Source organism: Camelus bactrianus, chromosome 35 (assembly GCF_048773025.1).
Source record: "Camelus bactrianus isolate YW-2024 breed Bactrian camel chromosome 35, ASM4877302v1, whole genome shotgun sequence".
Classification (NCBI taxonomy): Eukaryota; Metazoa; Chordata; class Mammalia; order Artiodactyla; family Camelidae; genus Camelus; species Camelus bactrianus.
This window is the reverse complement of record NC_133573.1, coordinates 17,704,491-17,728,175: the sequence shown is the minus strand read 5'-3', so window position 1 is coordinate 17,728,175 and position 23,685 is coordinate 17,704,491. Positions and strand designations below refer to the sequence as shown.

The following is a 23,685-nucleotide window of genomic DNA, read 5'->3' as shown; positions in this document are numbered from 1 at the left end:
CTTCCCAGGCTCCCTGTGTCCACTTATATCACTCCTCTTTAATGATATTTTGCAATTCCGAAAATGAAAAAAAGCAGAAGAATCCAAAGAAATGTGCTTGAGAGTGCTCTTAGTAAACTGGACTCTAAGAGCAGCAATTTAGACCCCTTGGCAGCTGAATGGGAATGTGTTTTTGAACAGTGGGGTCTACCTGGTATTTCTCATTTCACGTCACACAAAGGAGGCTGTATTTCATCTATGGGCACAACTGGCCCTGATCACAGGAATGTGACTTCCAGTCTACCACACAGAGCTTCTTCAAAAATACTACTTTCAAAACTCAGTGGACAGGAGATTTTAATTCCAGTCTCAACTATGGTCAATGAGATGTTAACCAGGTCATAGAACCTCTCTGGAGCACAGTTACCTCTCTATTTGAAGAGCTTGGGCTGGGTGGTATTCAAGTCTAAAATTCAAAGAGTCACTGAAATTACAGATCTTTTCCCCCTAATTATTCTCAAGCTCCTCCTGCATCATATTTTGATATATTTTAATTATCTTCATGCCATCTTTTGATATTTTTTCAGGGTCTCTCACTATCTCTTCTTCCAGGGAGAAGGGAGGGATGTGAATTGGCTAAGTGGTAGGAAGCAGGGAAAATCAAAAGCATCCTTTACATGACATAGAAACCACGTGACTGTCCTGTGAAAATGGAGAGAACGGCTTAGAGAACATGGATTCTCTTCTCCTAGCTTGTCACCAAGGTGAAATATTCCTTAAAAAGAAAAAAAAAAAAAAAAAAAAGAACAGATTGCCCTTTGATACAGAGACACAGAAATATTTTAATGTCAACTGTTGTTAAAATGTCCAGCTAGGCAGGTGAACATAAACAGGAGAGAACATGTGAAGTGGCAGTTCTCTACTTAAGTAAAAAAAAAAAAAGTTTGTAGTTGGGACTGGCTGAGAAACCACAGACCCTGATGAACTTGCCCCTCATTCTTCTACTTACGTCTCGGGGAGCCACATGTGCAGTAAAGTTGAGGCCATTGAGACGGATGAAAAAGAGTCTTCGGCCTCCAAAATCTCCTGTGCTACTAGTTAAACTGGCTGTGGTTATCTATAAAATGGAATTCTTTTTCTTGAGCAAAGTCTTAGCGATGACCATGAGTTTAAGAAACAAGTTATTTGTCAAATATTGTCTATTTCCTGCTTTATTATTTTTCCTTAATGCTTATCTCTATCTAAAATACTACTTTAAATATTTGTTTTGTTAATCTTTCCTGCTTCCTCTTCTTTTCTTCCAGAATATAAGTACCACGAGAGCACGGATTTACGTCTGTTTATTACTCTTATTCCAGGATATGGAACAGTGGTTAGCAAAGCTCCTAAATGTTTTCAATTATTTATTTACTGAGAGATAATTCACATACCATAAAATCCCCAGATTTAAACCATACAAATCAGTGTTAGTACACTCACAAGCCTGCAGAGTCATCACCACTATCTAATTCCAGAATATTTTTGTCATTCCAGAGAGAAAGCCTGAACCTGTAGAACTGTCATTCCCCTTCCCCCTCCCCCTTCCCCAGCCCACGGCACCCACTGACCCACTTTCTGTCTCCTTACAGCTGTCTATTCAGGACATTTCATATAAATAAAATATAATATGTAGCCTTTCTTATCTGGCTTCCTTCACTTGGCTAATGTTCCCAAGGTCTGTACGAGGTGCAGCATGTATCAGTGCTTCACCCCTTTTACTGATGACTAACAGTTCATTTTGTGAGTCTATCCCACTGCATTTATCAGTTGATGGACATTTGGGTTGTTTCCACTATTTGGCTGTTATAGATAATGCTGCTGTGAACATTCATGTACAACTTTCTGTATGTTTTCAGTTCCCTTTGGAGCTCAATAGCAATGTATTGAATGAATAAACAGTCTGAGTGTACACCCAACTAATGAAAGTGTAATCATATTATGCAAAATATAAAAATGATTGCGATAAATTGCAGGAACAGACTAATCCATGGAAATTATGGCTATTTGGTGTAATTCAAGTAAGGAAGAAATAAGAATTTTGCTTTTTACAATTGTTTGGCCATTTCAATCAGGCTGAATTTCAATGTTTTGGTTAATTGTGAGAGTTGAAGTAAAGAAAGCAAAGCCTAGAGGGAAAGAAAGAAATCGCAATTCTGGTTTCATCCGTGCTCATGTTATAGTGCACGGCACTGATGAAGATATATGATGCTCTAATGTTTTGTTTTCCTACATGTAAAACAGGAAAACAATGATAGTTTGTATAGTATGTTTTTTCCCAAAACTCTGATTTTTTAATTTTATTTCAAGCAGCCTCACTGTTACCATGTCATAGATGAGGAAACTGAAACCCAGAAAGATGGAAAGTCTTGGCTGATGTTATACTATACAGCTATATATTATATATGTGTGTGTGTGTGTGTATCATACAGTTAATTTGGGATGGAGTATGAGTTCAGAATCCTTGTATTCTGGGTCCTGCCCCATTTCTCTCCACTTCATAATGCTGCCTAGATAAGCCTTTGTCAGAATCTATCATTGTTAAGAAAGACTCTCTTTACACAATATTAAAATTATTTCTGTTTATATAAAATTTTTCTGAATATTTAAAACACAATACTTCCCTGAATATGAATCCAGAGAAGAGGTTTCTTAGAATAGGATAATTCTCTTTAAAAATGATCTTGATGTTATAGCTACGATAAAAGCCACTGTGAACCTCTAATAATTAAAACATAAATAGATATCAAAACATTTGGAAAAAGAGTAAGACAGATGATGGATTTTGTACAAATTAAGGCAATTAAAATTATGTGAGATGTTTAATAAATTCCCAAAAGAAAAGAGATGCCTAGTTTCCTGAGGAGGAAGTTTTAAAAACACTGTCAAGCAAATCTCTCCACCTTCCCTTGCCTATATTGCCAGATATTTTTAAAAGAAGAAACAGTTCCATGCTCATTTAAAAGACAACTGCCTTGCAAGAGAAAAGTAATGCTGGAGGAATACCTTTGGAATCAAAAGCAACCCAATGGTGACTGTCACAGTCAAATGAGTATGTGCAAAATACAGCATCAACATCCAATCAGACTGAAGTCTTGAGGCAAGAACAAATCTGAAATGAGAATTCACCGCATTAGAACCCAACAAGATCTCCACTTAAAACACGAGGCTACTTGGAAACGCTTCTCCTCAATGTGTTAGAAAAAAGCAAGCAAGCAAGCAAGAACTCAGACTGCTGTTTCTACGACATATATTTTCATCACAGAAGAATAAGGGTCTAAGTAACCCTAATTAGATGCATAAGAATATGAACTCTTTATTGTTTATTTCTTTAAATTATCAAAAGTAAGAAAGATAACATATATATAAATAATGTGCTAAACATTTCCTCGGATTATTATTTTGTAGGCAAGTTGAATGTGCAAAGCAAAAGCAGTAGACCACACATCAATTCCAAAGAAGAGTAGGTTAAAAACTGGTTGTTTCAGGCAAATTTGGGTTATAAGACACGTCCACATCATTCTTGATCATAATATTCTTCATTTAAAAATATTAATTAGAATTAAGGGAAAAAATGGGTAAATACCTGTCTTAGTGAATGACCCCAGAGGTTTAAATGATAAACAGTGTAATGGATAAAATGAATATACTAATAATCAGTTTATAAACTGCCCCCTTTATTTTTTTTTATTAGTTTTAAAATATAGTTGATGTACAAAGTACATCTCTTAAAATAAAAATTTTTCTTTTTATAAAGTGTCAAATTATTTTAAAATCATTTAAAATGTAATTTTTAAAATCTCATCTTACTGAGGAATTTATGGAGTTGTATTCCAGGACAGCCCTGCAGGAAACATGACTAGGAAGAAAATCCATGATTGTTCTCTGTTCTGGTCATTTTGGAGTATTTTCACAAATCATCAAGTGCATGTGCAAACTAAAACTCATGTTTTAAGGACTCATCCTTATGCAGAAACCAGGTGTGGCTTTTATTAAGGTCATTTTGCAATCATACCCTTCTTTTAATGTTTTCTCATCCACTGTTTATCCATGAAAGCTGAATATGAGACTTTAGAGCTTTTGGAATTAGAGAATTGGCATTTTGTTTCAATGGTAAACATCATCAAATTTGAAAACCTAACATCCTAAGAAAAGCTTATGATATAATCATGAAAGAAACAGGTATGAATCTAAAAATAGAGGAGACAAATTTTATTTCTGCTTTATACCATATTCATGACAAATTTATGAAGTAAATTAATACTATTCACATTTAAAACAAAATTTCCATCAAATGTATTTCTTCCTCATTTTTACCTCCATCCTCTCCCCACCCCCCAAAAAAGCAAGCTGAAATGGAAGCTCATGAGTTATCAACATGGAGAGAGTTCTCCTGTGTCATAAACAACTTAGACTTATACGCAGAAGTGTAGAATGGTCATAACAGTTCACGGACAACTAAAAGGGATTTTCTGGATTAACATCTTTTCCAGCTCCTTTGTGAGAAAAGTAGCTTCACTGAATATGATTGAATCTTCACTTTGTTCAGGGATGGGATACTTTTGACATCGCCTGTGCTGGGTAAGGTAAGATTTTTTTTAAGCACTGCACTAGAAGCATCTTACTTAGTAACAAGTTACAGTCTCTGAGGCACAGTACTGAAGCACAGAAGCAATACAAAATGTGCCCTGGAAAATAATACAGTCCTAATCTGCCGAGGCCACTGCCAGTACTGGAGGAGACAGTTTCATCAAAGGAGATGGATTTACAGTCTAAAAGCATCCTCATGCGCTGGGAATTCCTATCTCAAATGCCAAGAGAAGTAAACTTGACACTAGCTTGACAATATCTCAAAAAAAAGAATAGTTACATATTTGAATTAACATAGGAAATCTAAAAAATTTTGAAGTATACAGACATCAGTTGTTCTTAATCAGCTTTAATTATTGCCAGGTTTTTTTAGGCTACAGTTCTGATTAGAAAAACCTTAAGAAAAATTGAGTTTTGTAGTAGTATTAAAGCTTCAATTTTTTAAAAGAGTATTTCAACTTAAAGAATAGATCTAAAAGTCAGGAGCATAGAAATATTTGAAAATTGAGGTTAAGAATAAAGGCAAATTTTTTAAAAGTCTTGCACTCTTCCAGAAGTTTGCTTTATGCTTAGCACTAAAAATAAGTAAAGGATTAGATCAGACTGAGTAAAATGCCTTCTCATTATTTAACCTTCTAGACTTAATCCTTTTAGGTTATTTCTGTTCAGTCTGACAATTTGGTAAAAAAGAAAGAAAGTCTGTACATAATATGTAGTCATAGTTTTAAATTTATATATATGTATGTATAAATACATATACATACATATATGTACACATTTTATATTTTAAGCAGACAAGAACATATATACCTATTTATACAGAATATCTTTGCTGATGTTGGATGCCTTATTTAATATTATTTCATTCTAGGAAAAAGTTATCAAGATGAATCCAGTTGATTTAAATTATTAGGTTATTGCTAATTATCTTTGAACTTTATTAATAATGGAACCACAGCATATATGAATTTAGTCCACGTGTAAAGAAGAAATTGTGCTTCCTTAATTTCTTTAATTATCACTGTTTATTACTTGCTCCTGGCTCATGCCCCTAAAATCAGTGTTTTGTAGATTTATTTTGTTAAACTGTAATTCCATTGTTGGTCCCTTATGGCCATAAAAATTAAATTTCCAAGAGATAGGAGCTATGATTCTTTGAAGCCAATATGATACCATCTAATCAATTCTGGTCTATGTAGAAAAGTCAGCTTTGGAACTTGAAATGTATAGCTTCCCATTCAGGTTTGTGGAGGCTTGCCTAAGAGAATAGCAGAAGCTGCCAAGCCTGGTCACTGTGCTGCCATTGGAAGTCCTCCTTGTTCAAAACTGAAAGGGGTCCACAGAGTTGTCTGGAAGAAAATTGATCTTGTGAGATCAAATTGATCATGCATTGTCTACTCAACACCAAACCTACTAGGTTCAAGATCAACAATTCAATCAGAGCTTTTGTCTACACAAACCCAGCTCACAGTTTATACGATTTTTCTGGCTGGATGGGTGGGTGGTTTGGGATTTTGTAGGAAAAATCTAAGCAGAGTAAGAAAGCTCATTTTTTTTTTTTTTGCTCACATTTAATTCTTATTTTGTTTTTTTAATGCTGCACAACACAATGTTTATTTCATTTGTTTCATTTATTTATTTCTTTATTTCTGTTTGCTGCTGTTATTTTATTTACTTAAAGAGAGAGGGAACGTTTGTGGCCTTTTCTGCTTTTTCTTTTTCTGTAGGCCGCCTTAAGCTTTCTAAAATTCGAATATTTAAGCAAGCTGAAGGGCACAGGGGGTTCCGCAAGATCACTGTGGGGAAAGGCAAGGTGGCTTTGTTAGTCATGCCCTACGGTGGGTGATCAACTGCGTGTACAATTACGTTTTACTTTTAATTGTGCTTAAGGCCTTAATTGAATTTGGAGGTTCCCTTCTTAGAGCAGCTCGTACTGACGGAGGTGCACGCGCTGGATGACGTCACGGCAGTCGCTGAACACCCGCAGCAGCCGGCGGTGCGTGGCCCGGCAGGCCTGCTTGTCCTCCTGCAGCTGCTTCTCCAGCTTTCTGCTGGCCTCGCGCTGCGCCTTCTCCTCCCTGCGCTGGTCCTCGGTCTTACTGTTTCCGAGGCGGCCCAGGGAGGCGGCGGCGGCGGCGGCGGGGCCGAGCGCAGGCGGCCTCGCGAGGGCCTCGAGTGCCGAGAGGGCCGGGGCAGCGGCGGGCGGGCCGGAGGCGGGCTCGGCTCCTCGGGGAGGAGCGCGCGGTGCGGACTACGGGCCGCGCGGGGAGGGTGGTGTCGCTCTGACCGAGGGGAGCCCGCGGCTCCCGGCCCCTCGAGCCGACGCTGAGGGGTCTGACGGCCGCCGCCGGTCGAGGCGGACCGGAGCAGGAGCTGCGGGAACTGCTGCCGCCGCTGCTAGCCGCCGCCCGCCGCCGCCGCTCTTATTGCCTCGGCCCCGGCCCCGCCGCCGCCCCGACCCAAAACCTTCGCTGCGGGCGCGGGGAGGCGGCTGCGGGGGGGGGGGGGGGGAGGAGGGGAGGGGGGGAGGAGGAGGGGAGGGGGAGGAGGAGGAGGAGCCGCGGCCGGGGGGGAGGTGCCGCCCCCCGCCCCCCACCCGGCTACCCGGGAAGGTGAAAGCTCTTTTCAACTAGTATGTAACAGACTTCCTATCACTTTGGCTCAATGTTAGAACAGTATTTTCTGAAGTGTGGCCACTGTTACTACTTGTCAGTTGAGGGTTGGGGGGAGTCCATGGTCAATAAAATTTGGAAAATGCTGATTAAACAAAGTTAAAAAGGTAACCTTACAGCAGAACTTCTTGGTGTGCTCGTTTGCACTGTGACATTCCTAGGAGGAGCTACCAAATGCAGTGCGTCATAAATACACATGTGTATAAAAACCTCTAAAAGTGATTTACTAATATGTTCACAGCACATTGGGTAGTTGGATTAGGAAGTTTATTTTTTCTTTATCATTTTATGATTTTCCTGAAATAACCATCTATTGCTTTATTATTACAATTTTTTTTTTAGTTCATTAAAAAAAAATCATTTACCTTGCCTACTTCTAAAAGGACCTGGGCCAGTTGAGAGTTGAAAATCCATTGAAAAAAAGCATATCAAATGATGGAAACAGAACAGAGTAAATCTTAAGGTTGAAAAGATATAGATCAATCATGGCAACTGCTTTGAACAGATTTAATTTCTCAGGCAATTAATCTGGTTCTAAGAAACACAGCAGTTAATTATAGGGCAAAAGTCAGAAACTCTGCATTCTGACAGTAGAAGACATTTAAACTCATCTGTGATAAGCCTTTCTGCATGCTTATAACTTTTTAGTTGCTTTGTTAATGTAACATTTAACTTATATATGGTTCTAGATAAGCATGTTTGTTAGATCTTGAAACATGTGTTTGATATTCTGAAAACAAACAACAAAAATGCAGCTTGTCTTGGGAGATGGGTTGGGAGAAATGTAAAGGCTGTCGAGCTCTGGCACCAGGACCAAGTGCCCCCTGGTGCTGACTGCGCTTTCCACCCAGGACACCCCTTCCCAGGTCCTTGAACTCCAGTCTGAGTGGAGCCATGAAGCATTCTTCTCTTTGCTTATGTATAACTTTGTATTTTGCATCTCATCTTTACTCCCGCCCCTACTCTTTGTCTCTCTTCTCTCTGTCTGTCTCTTTCTTGGACAAGAGGAAGGAAGGAGGCAAATTCCCTTGATTCCGGGCCCTCTCTGATGGAATTTCTAGGGTTGTCAGATCATAAATACCTCTTTCTCTTATTTAAGAGCTTTAAAAATGTAGATTATGCCTAAGGCCCAAGTTCTCTGGCATCATCTATTCCTAAGAAGTGTAAGATATCATTTTATTATTGACTAAAGTGAGAGATGAGAAACATCCTGCAAAACCTCCACAGATCCACAGCTTTTCGCCCTATTATTTATCTCCATCTTTCCACGGAGGGCCAAGACAAATATTCAGAATTTTTAATTTAACACATTCTTAAGTGTGTCCTAACTTTTAATATATATCGAACAATTACATGCCCTCCTTCTGTTGCCTTTCAAACTATAAGATTCCTTTTTTTTTTTTTTTGTTCTCACTGAGGTTTTTATTTCATTTTCAAATATCAATCAGGTGAAAATTCTCAGAAGATAAGTCATAAGGATTTCATTTTGTTCACTTACCATAAGCTACCTTCTTCCTCCTTTGTACTCACTGACTATGAAGAGGGCCAGGCCATGCATTCTCACCACAGAAAGTCACTGCTACAGTGTAAGGATGACAAAACCCACTGCACACAAAAATCTAGTCACCAACTTGGAGCGGTTTTGTTGGTCTTTTGGTTTTGCATTCAAAAGAATCCACACACATAAGTTATCTGAGTGTTAAGATTTTGAAAGTACAAACCAGCATAATAAACATGAGTGAAAACATAGACAATTTATCTGTATCTATTTTATCATGTATGCATGTGTTGCCTTGTATCTTCAGAACAAAAAGTACTGTGAATTATAACACCCAATAACATGCCCCTAAGGGGCTGAACGTAACACAGTAACGCTTAGTTAACCTTCAAAATAAATGAAGGCAATAAACAACTCATCAGAAGGATCTAAGAAGAGCAGAGTTTTTCTTTTTCTTTTTCAAAGCGATATTCATTTGCCATTTTTGTAACAAAGAAATGAGTCAATTTATAAAATACTATCCTTCCTATATTTTTTCATGAGGCATCTTATCCAATTTTGCTATTTAAATTAAACTGCAGCACACCTGAAAAAATCAAAACAGTTATTTACTGGTTCTGTAGATCACTTGCCTAATTGTATGGAATATAGCGGAGATAATGAGCTCATTGTGGACTGCAACGGCCATGTAGCGTGGCTCGTGAAATGCTGATGGGACGGTCCGCACTGCATAGCAGAGATAAACGCCCCACAGGAGGAATAAAAATTCAGCTGTGAGAAGAACAACAACAACAAAAAAAAACCAAACAATTTTCCATTAGTTTTCCAGGTGAAGGAGAAAGCAAAGTTTAAATTCTGTAGCAGGCATTTTGTGCTTATGATAGAAACACATGGCGAGAAATGCATACAAAATGTCACTCACGTATGACTACATATGCCATATATTTAACTTTTTATTCAGTGCATAGAGGATTTTTCACAGGTATATTTTGGCTTTTTACATTAAAAATTTTTTTAAAATAGTGTTTGGTATCTCAGGGTTTTTTTGTTTTTTGGGGTTTTTTTTTTTGCTAATACCTGGCTTTTTCCTAAAACAATTGTAAAATAATTAACCACATCCCTAACCCAAGTTTAAGATGTTCATAGAGCATTTGGGTCACAATAAAGTCATCAAGGCAACAAAAGGCTGATAATGTGTTTACATGCAGCTTCTAGAAATTTAAGTCCTTACTTCACTGAGCCTGGTTCAATGCATAAAGACATTTGTTGTCAGAAATGTGAGAAAATAGGTTGCTAAACATTCAGTGGCATATTTTATCAATGAATTTTATCAATGTCTTCACATAGCAGACATCATGTGTTTTGTGGGTGAATGCTAAGGGCTTAGTAAAATTCCCAGTCACCTTGTTTGCTTGCTCAGGCCAGAAGAGACAAGCAGAGAATAGCAAAGACAGGGCTTCGGAGTCACACTAGCCCTGTTTGGGAATTCTGGCTGGATTCCTAATTAACTTTGCATAATCTGAGGCACTTTAACCTTTCTGGTCACAGTTTCCTCATCTGGAAAATGAGAATAATAAAAGTATATATTTCATGGGATTATTTGCTAATGAAATCAAGTAATGGATATAAAGCACTTAACAGTTTCTGACATAGTAGATGTTAGAAAAATAAATAGAGATGTTAAAAATTAGTTCTTATTGTTAAACATCTCCTTTGACTTTCTTTTTCCCCAAACTGAACATTGTTATTTTAACTCATTCTGACCAGTAACTGTTATCATCCATTTTATCTGTCTTAGTGACATAACCTCATTGGAGATATCTAACTGACAAAAAGAAAGCTCTAATTTGGAGAACATATTACATCAAATGCATTACCTGTTTATAAACTGAAACACTGATTTCCAGTCCCATATGCCCAGGTGTTTCACCTGCCAAAGTTTCAGCCTATTTCTATCAGTATTTAAACAATAAGTAGTGCCCCAATCATTGAAAATCCCTCAAGTAAACACATCTGTCAAGAGTTATTCTAAAACCCTGCTGTGTTCAGAAGCCAAGGGAAAAATGCACCTCACTCAAAGTTCTCCATGAGATCAGAGGGGAGGTCCTGATTTCTGTCCACGGTGTTACTACTGCCTCCTCACTCAGGTTTGAAATCTCAGAGCCACCTTTCATTGACACATTTCTACTTTTGAGTTAGTTTCCCTAAGCATCATTTCTCTCAATGCTCACAATTACAATCCTGGCCTAAGCCCCTACCTGTTTACTCCTTATCTATTACAGTTATTTTTCAACTGCCCCAGGTAAACCAGGCTTCACCCTGCATTAATTCATTCATAAGTGACAAGTTCATTTTTCTGAAACTCCACTTTGATCTTATCAGGATTTGTCCAAGTCTCTGCTACTCCCTTGGGGTTAGCTGATTCATGTTTCCACTGGAAGATCCACTCATGTCCCCTTAGGACCCTCGAATAATTCCTGCTCCCAAAGGAAGCCTACAGGGGTTCCTGCCAGGGCAGGCGTGTTTCAAGTTTCAAGACTTAGATGACTGTCTTGCAAGAAAGTTTCAAGACTTTCTTGCCACCTAGAGTTCCCATTAGCTGCCCCACTGCTTGGCCTTAATCTTTTGTGCTTGTGTATTTCTTAGACCCTGACTTCTTGTCTAGTCTCTGACCCTCAGGTTAGTGTTTCGTGAAGTACTGCGTGCGTCTTCATTCAGAAATCTTCAGCAGTTCACTGTAGTCTTACAAATGCTTGGCCTGGCATTCCTAGCCCTCTATGACTTCATGTTACATATTCAATATGATCTCCTAACATTCCCTGACATGAACTCTGCACTGACTCAGGAAGACTCATTGTCCTCTGAACACCCCAAAGATTCTTCTTGTGTCTGAGTCTTTGTTCATGCTATTTCTCACACAAGAAATCTCTTATCCACAATTCCAAGTCTTAACCAATTTTCAATGTCCAATTCAGGTTTTCACCTCCTTTGTTGGGCTATCTGAGATGTTTCTAATCTACAGTGAAGTTTCCTTCCTCTAATTTCTTATAGTTTTTGGCTACCTATACTACACAATGCAGAGAATAATGCCACACAATATATAATTGGGAGAAAACTGTTCATGGGGTCTTGTTAGTCACTCCTCTCCTTAGCCCCAACTAGACATGACCTCCTTCAGAGCAAGAACTGAGTCAAAATTCTACCTCTGCCCACACAGATGACAGCAACAGTACTGAGCACACATAGATAAGATTTAATAAATATTTGTTGAACTGAATGAATATAAATTGTACCAGTTTCATGTTATGAGAGATGTAGACTTTCAGTTCCTTTACTGCTCCATCTAACATCTACATACACGATCCATCTATAGACATGATCTAAAGGTCATATTGGCATTATCATTAATGGTGGTCACTGCTACTTACTGATGGACCATTGAGTGTGTCATACTGTGCTCGGCACTCAAGCATGGTCTATGAAAAATATTATTAAACAAACACTAACACAAAAAATATACTATAATTGAAGGGTTCACATGTAGATGAGTTATAAAAACACAATCTTCTCCCGCTTACTGCAGTGTTTTTATACAATGTTATAACTGAAGATTTTTTTAAAAAGGAAAGTTATCAGGTTAAATAGTGTGCTACAATGGAGAATTATATTTAAAAACATAAGACAAAATAAGATTCCTCCTAATAGCTAAGCTGTACATTAAAATCATTTCATTAGCGATATCAAACAATATGCTTTAGCTGAAAAACAATTTATTATTCAAAGTACCAATTAAACTAACTGTGATATATAAAAGTTGTGCTTAGGGAAAAAAATCAGTTTCATATAATTAACTACAGACTAACACGGCAATTAGTAAAGAAAATATGCAGATGTTACCAAATTTTGCAGTGTTATTACGTGGGAGTCAAAATATATGTTGTGCTTCTGCTTTAGAAAATAATTTCTGGTGTTAAATGATTTTTGATGGGAGGCATGGGTATAGTTAAAAAGGGAATTGCATTTATATTTAACAATTCAAAAAGGGCTTTCAGAAAACTGAGGTATTCTATTTTTAATCTATTAGAAATAACAGTGTAAAAGTTAACTGCCATAGCCTTTAAAAAATTAATATGCCGTAATGAAAGTAATTTCAAGTTATCCTTCCAAAGGGCTGGGTCAAGCAAAGAAGTGAAAGTTGCTATCAGCTCTTTGACACTAAAGATGCCCCAGCTCTGAGAACACCTACAAGGTCTGAGAGAGGCAAAACTTCAAAGCACATATGTCTCTCAAGCTGTGGGATCTACCCTGCTGTGCCGTGTTGCAAGGCTATTTTGTATTAATAACATTTTGTGCTTCGTAGCCGGTTAAAAAATTATTTCTACATGACAAAAAATAAATTTCATTTTCCAAATGTTTCTTTTAATGTCCTCCTCTATTTTTTCTCTAAATCTTATCCACTTAGAAAATTTGTGGTCAAAGTAAACCTATTCTGTTTTCCTTTTAATAATGTGGGCATCACAGAAATTCTCGCTAAGTATTAAGTCAAGTAGTTCCAGTAGTGCCTGCGAATACTTCAAACTCCAGCATGCCAGGGCTTGGCTGGCAGACAGAAGCCTTCATACTCTGGAGGTTTATTTGTCTTTGCTTTTGTTAAAATAAAGACAGTTATGAGACTTACAAAAATAAGGACAATGAGAATGATACTTCTGATAGAATTTCAAAGCTAGAACTGACTTCAGGTGAGCACTTCAGGGTACATTTTTGAGTGTGTGTGTGGCTGTGTATGGGGTTGGTTGGTGAGTTATTCTGCTTGTCATGAAGTCAGTTTATTCACCTGCAAAGCTTGGAGGAGAAGGGAGATTTCACAGCCAGGACAATGGGGCCACAACTCTGTTCTCAGCTCCCGGGAGCAGCGAGCCACAGGGATATGCCTGTGGAGAAGCTGGCTCTCCCCACGCTGACTCACTATGTTGGCAGCAGAACGGGGGCTGGATCCAGGCCTCCTGGTTCCTGACCAGTGTTCCCTAAATTACATCTTTTGGCTGAGGTTTTCTTTTGCTCTGTTATTAACAGAGGCCTAGACAAAATCCTTGGACATATTTTTATACTACTGAAGAAAATAAACATTTTCCCAAGCAACAGTTGTTTGTATTTTAAGCAACTAATATGCCAATTAGAATTAGCCAGTGGTGGTTAAAAGAGTTCTACTCAAAAGTGCTTTCTGCCCCTCAGTTCGTCTGACTTGGGAGCTAACATCCTTCAAATATGCGAGGCAGTGAGCTGAATGCATTTTGTACATTAGCTACAGTTATGAAGGTTTTATTGGAGAATTTGTGACTCCTTTAAAAAGGCTGGGGCAGAATTCTGAGTGCTGAAATGTCGTTTGGGGCAGAGCCACTGTGTGGAATGCTAAGGATTGCTGCTCTGAATCACGCAGAGTATTCAGGCCACGCAGGCCACATGGCGGCCTGTTTTCTCCCCATCTCTGGGGGAGCTCCCTCAGGCAGAAAGGCTGTGGATACCTTTGCATGTTGGTGTTCCTTTACTGCTTCCTTTCACACGTCCCTAGAACTGAGATCAAGTTTTTCACCAACTCCACTGCCTCTTAACTGGGGAAGTTAGAGGAAGTATATTTTTCTTTCCCTCTCATATACACATTTATGCTTTTTAAAGTTTGATATGGGGTGATGGAAATGTAGTAACCCCAGATTCGTCCAAGCTGATAAATGAACATTAAAGGTCATAAATGTAAGAAGAGACGGAAGAGAAGGACAGAATAAGATTAGGGACCATGCAGGGTGGAGGTCAGGGCAGCAGGCTTTGTCTTCAGTAACGTTCCTTCTATTCCTTTCTCTATTTACATGTGTGTTGTTTGGGGTAGGAGTTGGAATTGGGGTTATTTGTTACCACTTTAAAAACATATTTTAAAATTTCAATCCTTTATCAAAGACTGACAGCACTGACATTGCCTTTGCTTGGGCGACAACACATGTACATTTTGAAGGACTAGCTTGAGTGGTTTTAGAATGACTGGTAGTGGGAGGGTTATATTTTTATTTATTTATATTCTACCTCTGTGGAAAAATATCTTACTTCTTTGAGTGCAATGATTTGTATGATGCTAAAGGACAAAGAAAGAATAAATTTATTTTATTCCTTAATTTTATACGTACAGTGCCATTTTCTCTCTTAGAAGTTAAAGAAACTTTAACTTCCATGTTCAATTTACAGCTTATAACATCTATGAGACAATTCTGCTGAGTGATGCTTGGCCCAGGACATTGGTGACCACTGAGTGAAGGATTTGTGCGATCATTACCAAACTTCTGTTATTCTGTTGGCCAAATTGTCTCCCCCTTATATCCACAGTTTTGACTACTTTGGGGAATGGGGCCCAGCGAGCTGAACCAGGAAACCTCACAAACCTTTCCACTCCTATAATCAGTTCCAGGCTCTGCTCTCCACAATTACTGCAGAAATCAGGATGGGATAGGGGTGTAAGAACGTGCTGGAACTTGCAGTCCATATGGATTCACAGCTTGTTTTAAAACTATGATAGTCCTTTTAATACCAGAGAAAGAGCTGCCAAAATCTTTTGACAACTGGCCAAATACAGGAAACCCTACATCATGTAAACAACAGGGGTCCTTGAGCAGAGAAAGAAAAGCAGGGACATCTAGGATGATAAGTGGTCACACATTTTGGGGTGACAAGTGCACACATTTTGAGGTGGACAAAGAAAGGTGGGAAAAGGCAGGACTCTCCAGTGTCTGAATGAAACCTTTTGCTTATTATGCCCTCATTTCAATAAAATTAGCCTTGCAGATTAGAAGTACCCATCATGCACTGACTCCATGACACTTCTGATCCAGTTTAAGGACAAAAGTCCCTTCTCCCCTAGGGAAGGTGGAGTTGGGGTGAAAATAGAGGATACAACTCCAAACCCTTCCCTACACAAGGAATATTCTGCCCATTCATTTTTACACTCTGTGTAACCAGCTTGCTGAAGAAACACAGGGCAGATGCCCACCTGACCCTGTCTACTCTCCCCCTGAGAGAGGACTATCCATCCTTCAATAAATTCTCACTTTACTTTCTTAACGTCCCTCTCTCATTTCTGAATCTTTTCTGTGGCAAGACGAGAACCTAGTCACTGGCAACAGAAGGCTAATCTATTTTCCCCAATACTCATTAAAGGGGGCTTTTTATCACATTTCACCTGTCACAATATAGCCTAATTTTGGGGGGGGGGTGGTTAAGAATTTAAATCCTTAGAAACAATGGCTATTTTAGAATTTCTTTAAGTAAGACTGATTGTATTCTTCTCAGTTCCTTCTAAACACTGGCATATGGCTAATTAAGTCACTGAACACACTATCTGCTTTTTTGTGTTTAAAATATGACACCAGGAAAGAGGTGAACATAGAAGGACATGTCAATGAGGAAGAGAAAAGATTATATTTTCTGTAGTGAAAACAGCCCATGTGAAATTCATGGAAATGAATGAGTGCTTTTGAACTATGAGGTAATCAATGTTGGAATCCTCTGAAAGCAACCAAATATTAGGATTTTTTTTTTTAATTTGGGAATTTTAAATTTTAAATTCCCAAATGGTATGTGAACCCAAGCTTATCATACCTGTTCAATCACTGCTTAGATTTTTCTCTGTCTTTTTCTGAAACAAAGGATTTCAAGCTCTAAGGGGTTTCCAGAACCATGAGATACTTCATATATTGGTGGACTTTTCACAACCGTGAAGAGATGGGGAAGATCTTAATTTATATAGCAGTCTTTGTCAGGGAACAGTTATTAGATCATATAAATACAGTTGAGAAGAGTTAGGTCATATCAGCAATACAGAAAGATAACAGACAATAATAGAAGATAAACAGAGCCTGAATAGAGCTTTTAGTATATATTTTTGTGCTAGGTTAAGGAAGGCAGCGAAATAGCTTTATTCTCAATCATGTCCATTTTTAACCACATTAGATTATCACCACCTAACTTCTGGAAGAAACCAAGGACACATTTCAGTGCTTGCCTAGTTTTGAACTAAAGTTTGACACAGAGATTTAGTCCTGCAGTGGAAGTTCTACACGTCCTTGCCATTACCATCTATTGGTCACATTTTTGCAGCCTTGTTGCTGTTTCTTGTAGGCAAGGCAAGAATCTGCCCTCTTCTTCTAACTTACCCTGGTCACTGGTACTGCTTTAGTATCTTCAGTCTACATTCTGAATATGTAGTCAGAAACTAACTGCTAACCAATTAAATATACTAAAGAGTGACCTCCATTGCATCATCACTTCTGCTATTGAATTTATGTATTCCAAACTTGGAAGCTGTATATTGGAGGACCTTGCCAGCAAGCTCTAAATCTAGGTATAAAGATGTGGTCTTCCCGACTGACATTATAAAAATAATTCAGACATGAGAAGTCAGTTCCACTCATTTGTCAGTTTTTACCAATCAGGAAATTCATAGGGTAATGAAGTTTTAAATTTTAACCATGATAAATTTTATTGCTATTGTGAAAAATCCTGAACACGAAAAACTGACCACCAATTTACCAATTAGGGTACAGAGATTAAGAAAAAAAATCTGATAATCTTACTACTAACATTTTTCAGAATGAGTATGACTTGGGATATTTATTTGCTTTCACCATCAATTTAGCAGAATGGTTCCCAATCCCAACTCCTTTATTCTTTACATAGCCCCAGTAGGACGGTGACATTAAAAAAAAAAAAAGTTTTTATCAAAAGCAAATCAATTTTATTCAATATTTGTAAATGTACTATGCAATATTTTAAAAATTATAATTCTGATGTGCCATGCCAAATTTGTACCAAGGTCTTATTTTGACTGTTGGATGAGTCAGAGGTAGAATTTCCTAAAAGGGCTGGGTACTGCCATTTTAGTTTATATAATTTTCTCAAAAACATTTCCCCAAATTTGAACATACACTTTTACCATTCAAATTAATTTGGGGACAATTGTGTAACTGCTGGATTTTTAGCTTTAGCGTGTTTCCTCACACTGGTCTAACGCTGACCATACAGAACAGTACAAGGTAAAGGCAGCTGGGCTCATTCTTTCTTCTTTCAGCAAATGCTTATCAGGAGCCCACACCTGACAAATACATTGCTAGGTGCCAGGGATGTGGTGTGAACCATCCAGGCAGTGTTGCTGAGGAGCACGTAGCTTCTAGGTTAGGAGAGGAAAGGCAGTGAGCAGAAGGAAGAATCCTTTCTTTTGCCTTCACTGAGCTACAGATGCTACACTGAAACATACTCAGAAAAGTGCCAAGTCATATACAGAGGAATGGGACAAGTGCAGCAGGATTATGTTTTATATGGATATAGATGATTTCCAAAGACGTATGGCAGCTGAAGTCTTTATAGGAATTCAAGTCTGATCCAGAAATACTCTGGAACATCCAAAATTTGAAATTCTCTTTCTACCAGATAAAATTACTTTCTGAAAAACAGACTATTGGGGGCCTATACAGTATTCCTCACCTTGTCCAATGTTCATCTGTCTTTCACAGTTGCAATATTTATATCCTTATTTGCTTTCTATTAAAGTTTACTTCACAATTTTTTATACAGGACAAACAATGATTACTGAAAATTATAAGCAGACAATGGGATTCTGAAAGTCATTTTTTCTTCTATTTCTATGTTTTGAAATATTTCTTATATTTTCAAATATTTCTTAAAAGAAGAAACTGAGGCTCATAGGGGTTGAGAGATATCCCCAAGTAGTTTTCTATACCCAGTTCCTCCTTCTGAAACACTTGTGGTAGGAAAATCACCTACCTGGGTGGTTCTGAAGCAGACCTGGTCAGTAAGCAAAAATAGAAAGGCCCCATCCTTGAAAATTATCACCAATGTTTCTAACTAGGGATCTACTTTAGTGAGAAAACTCCTATCACACTCCTTTAAATTGTTCTGTATTTTGTATTTTTTAAAAAAAATAGGTTGTTTTCGATGGGTCAGGCCGATCCAGAATGCATGTTTATCATTATATTAACCATCACTTTTCTTTTTTTTCTAAATTGGCTCCTGACACTAATGTAAGTAAAAAACAGCTTCTTGATAAAGATTTCTTACAGCAACTTCAAGGTAAAAACCTCCCTCCAGCCTCTCCATATCCTCTCCCCTGCATAGAAACATTTCTGTTTAGGAAATAGGGAATAATTTAGCTTTCAGTATAATTTTCTTTTTGGCTGACTGAAGATATATGAATTTATTATTGAATAACAACCTGGATGTAAAAAATCTAATGGTAAGCATGCTACTTTTAGAAATATACAAAGAGAACTGAAAAGAGGCATACACTACACATTAGAAAACATTAAACTCGGAGAGGTTCAATACAGAATCTCTAATGCCCAATCCTGAAAGTGAAATGAATGAGATTGCTGTAGGGTAGTGTGAAAAAAAAATTACAGCAACCATATGCCTCTGATTTTTCAAAACAGTCCTAATTTCAAATATTTGTTCCTATTGTTAAATCACATGACGGCTTTTCTTTAGAGAACTGTGTCACTGAAAGAAAGTGTAATTTTGAAACTAAGGTGTTCCAGTGGTTTATAGCACATAATGTCTGGACAATAACAAAACCACCACCAAACATCTACCTTCCTCTGACCCCTTGATCTCTGCACCCTGTTATTAGTCTTGTACTTTCCAGGAGACACTAATGGTATCATTTCACACTGTTGGGGATATTAGTTTAACTAACTCCTGCCTCTCAAGTCTTGCTAATTCTATCTCACTTCAAAAGCATGACCTAGAGCTGACCACCATAACCAGTCTCTTCTCTTCACTTCTCTCCACCTTAACGGAGATCTGGTTACATTGCTTGAAGTACTGCATTCCCTGCAGCCCCTTAAGCCATGGCTCTTCCTCCTCTCCTCACCACCACCTCAGGGTCCTCGGGAACGAGAGCTCAGGGGTCCTCCTGGCTCTTCATTTTCCTTCCCCGGTATTATCCACACTTAATGTATTAAAAAATGCCCACTTTTTTTTCCACAGTTTCTTCCTTGCTAGTGGAAAAACTTGCCTCCTGGTATGCATTCCTCTCTGGAGAAGAATTTCCTGGAGAATCTCCTGGCAGTCAAGTACAGTGAAGTCTGCCCATGATACTAGAGAGCGATTGTGGAGGGCGCGGTTAAACCAATAAGCGAGGAGAAAAAGTGTGGTCAGAATGGAATTCTTCAATGAGTGATTTGAGAGGGTGGGGGATTTGAGATGGCAAAAATGTCATATAAAGTGAGAGAGGTCACTGGAGATGAGGGGGCTCAGTGGAGATGAGTGTGGCCTAGCTTAGATAGTACGAGGGAGAAAAAATACGAGTGGGTAGGAATAGAAGTGTAGGCAAGAACTGAAAGACACTCCTCTCTGATGGCACCTATTTATTTTTTCAAGAAGTTCTTTAAAAGAGAAGTGGATAGTTTAGAAGTATGAAGAGAGGATACATGTCAAGACTTGAAATAACATTGTGAAGAATGTTCTAGTGGTTGGTCAGCAACGCAGGAAGGGCATTGCAGAATGCCCAGAGCCTAACTGCCGTAAGTGGTCCCTCTCTTCTAGGAAGTTCATCTGATTACCTCCTCTGAGTCAGTCACTCTATACTTTAGGGTAACATCAGAATGACCTGGAGGGCTTGATACACAGATAGCTGGGGCCCACTATCCTAGAACGTCTCGTCTGGTTGAGGACTTCAGGAAGTGACCCCAAGAATTTGCATTTCTAACAGGCTCCTGGGCGAAGCTGCGGCTGCTGGCTGTGAGACGGCACTTTGAGAAGCACTGCTCTCAATCCTTCTCCATTCTAATGGCTCCAACTCCAAAATCCCTGAATTTGGTCCATTTCATATTGTATGTATATATACACAAACCTCTTAAAGGCAATCTAGATTGAACTTACTGATTTATTGCATCACTTTTTGGTTCACCAAGTTCCTTCAACAGATTTTCAAGACTCACGATAAACTTAACCATCTGGCATTATTTACAATGTATTTCATCATAACCCTCTTTTCTAGCTAGGCATTTCCTTCATGTTTCATATAATTCCCACCCACCCCCACCACTATTCCTATCTTCATACTTCTTCACAATAATCTAAATATGACCCATGGCTCAGAAAATTTCTCTTTTATAAAGATACCTGGGTTCTGGTCTAAACTGCTGCCTTCCTTTACCATTGATTTTTGCTTTTTAATAATTTTTAACAATTCTCACTTATCTGTATAAACCAACAGTAAACTACCTGATGAGAGGAGTAAGGCCTTCATATCTCCCATAAAGTGTTCAACATAGTACTAGAGACATTATGGGTGTTCAGTGGATCTTATTGTATAAAATTCTTATATATAAAGAAAGTTTATATAAAATGAATGGCAGGTTACTGTCAGTTATATATTCCTATTTATTTCTACATAGAGATCACATATGTGACCTTCTTTAGGGTGAAAAATACACTTTAAAAAGGCCTTTGAATACATCTCAAAACCAATGTGTGAAAAATGCAAAAAAATGCTAGGTGAATAAATAGGACATGCTTTCTGCTTGTTTGTTGCTTATCCAATGATGCCTCTTTATGTATTCTGAGTATTATATTCTTTGTAAAACATAAAAGAACCATAATGGGCTTTTCATAGTAATACAGGGAAATGATTTTCCCCAGTTTGGTTAACTTGAATTGAAGAATGTAAAATAATAATAAAAGAGGTTTCTATTAAGCAGAAAATTTATACCTAGACAATTTATTTAATTTCCCTACCCAGACTAAAGTCACAATCAGAATTGCTTCCTACCTTAGTCCTTGGCTTTATCTTCTGATAGTGAGATTGATATGCACTGAGGTGGAACTACTGATATCTTCTTTGATATTGATCAAAACAATGATTGACTTTGTATATTACCATAATGACCATTCCCTTTATGTACCTACACTGCTTATTATTACCGATATCAGGCCTATAAGATTCCTAAAGTATCTTGTCTAGTAAAATATTATACATATTTTATTAGCTTCTAGCAAAATATTGATTGTGAACATTCAACAAACAATTACCAAATATAGGGGAGACAGAAAATAGAAATTAAATCCATGTGTTTATTTTTGACATCTGCCAAATAAAATTAAGATTTGTCCCTGGATGACTGAGGGGAATAACAACAAAATAATAAAGGGTTTTTATATCTTTGGAAGTTTATCTTAAAACAGCCAAATATTAACAACAAAACATTTTCTATGGAATTTTCTCTTTTTCATTTTTTCAATTTTTTTCAAACTGAGGTGCCAGAAAAATAGTCTGTATTTTTGGCCCAATTCATCATGTGATTCTTCCAAGTTTTCCAGTTTCTCAGTCATATAACTCTTATTGCCCCCAAGTAGTCCAGATCTATGTTTGTGTAATACTGGACCTCCAGGGAATTTATCTTTACAGGGAAGATAAATTAGAAATTTTGCATAGAGTGCCCTGGATACCAAGTCTAATACATCATAGGACCAGAACTATATAAAAATTACCAATATGTTTCCTTTTTACCTCCCAACTAAAGAAATAATTCAAGAGAATGGCTACTGTTAGTCAAATGGGGACACACTCATAGGATAGAAAGCAAAAAGGCTCTTTGGACAGAGAAGTTGCCTTTACTTACTGAATGTCTTCCTGATTGCATTTTCTTTCTTTCTTTTTTTTTTTAAACATTTTTTATTGATTTATAATCCCTGATTACATTTTCTGAACAAGGCTACACATTTTTGAGAAAGAATGGGAACTCTCAGAAGAGGTTCGTATTCCATATGTCATCACTGTCCTTTTCATAATACTGTTCCACCAAAACCATATTTAGTGAAATTCCTTTAGGGTTTGTGACAGGGCTTGGCAAGGCTTCACATGAGGTCCATTTTAATGCTACTGGGCAAAGGACGATACAATCACACAAAACAAGTGACCACATACCAACTGCTGTCATGTAATCCCAGCGCTCAACGAGGCACATATTGAAGATGAGGTGATCTGATGTTTGCCCTTGGCCAATGAGTGAAATCTGCCTCTCCAAATTCTGGCAAACGGATGAAGTCCAGCCAACAAGAAACCAAAATACTACCAGGAGTATTACTGCCAACATCCTCATGACCCGTCCCCCAGTCATGTATGGAATCCGTTGCGCTGTTCGTGAAAGAAACACCTTCAAAACCCTGGAAAAGTAAGACATCAAAATGTGAAGGCAAACCTAACACTCAGAAAGCAAAACTCTAAAATCTTATTTTTCTAGGTGAAATTTAAACCCACCCAAACCTACTTATGTAGAGTTTTAACATTAAAAAAAAAAAAAAAACCAGAAACTATTGCTTTGATTTTTACTTAATTTCATCCAGTTTACTTCCAATAGCAGAACAAATATCCTGCATTAGAGGCCAGTGAGTCAATAGATTTGTATAGGATGGAATTCTTTTGAGTACATCTTAATATTTCAAGGAAAATTCTCAGGACCTTAGAAAGATCTATAGGGCAACATTGCACAAACAGGGTTTCTGAGGGATCAAAAAATAGTCCTGAAAGTGAGTAGTTGGGTTTTACAGCATTATACGAAGACAAAAACTTCCTTAAACCAGTTATTTTTTACAGTAGAATGCTATGAAAGGTATTTTCTGATAATCATTTTATACAGCTTCCCTTTATAGTCATTTTATCACATTACCAAAAATAGTAAGTATGAAACAGTAAGAGGGGTAGTTAAATACCCCCGAGTAAGATTACTGCATTGAGGAGGAGGACTGGGATATGACCTATAAGAAATGTAGTGATTTTTAAAATTTACATTTTCTTCTTCCACATATAGGACTCACACGAATAGCCAGGGTTGAGAACTACCAGATTAGGTGAGA

The 23,685-nt window shown here is 37.8% G+C and overlaps 1 protein-coding gene across 1 annotated transcript in view; it reads right to left on the bottom strand.

Moving 5' to 3' along the window:
* The window catches only part of GPR158 (G protein-coupled receptor 158), a 304,191-nt gene that overhangs the window by 5,789 nt on the left and 274,717 nt on the right, over positions 1–23,685 (bottom strand). The window contains exons 7-9 of the mRNA XM_010965075.3: positions 22,757–22,995; positions 9,408–9,546; positions 3,022–3,127 (exon numbers count right to left, since the gene is read on the bottom strand). Of these exons, the coding sequence (XP_010963377.2) occupies positions 3,022–3,127; positions 9,408–9,546; positions 22,757–22,995 (484 nt within the window). The remainder of the gene's footprint in view (positions 1–3,021; positions 3,128–9,407; positions 9,547–22,756; positions 22,996–23,685) is intronic.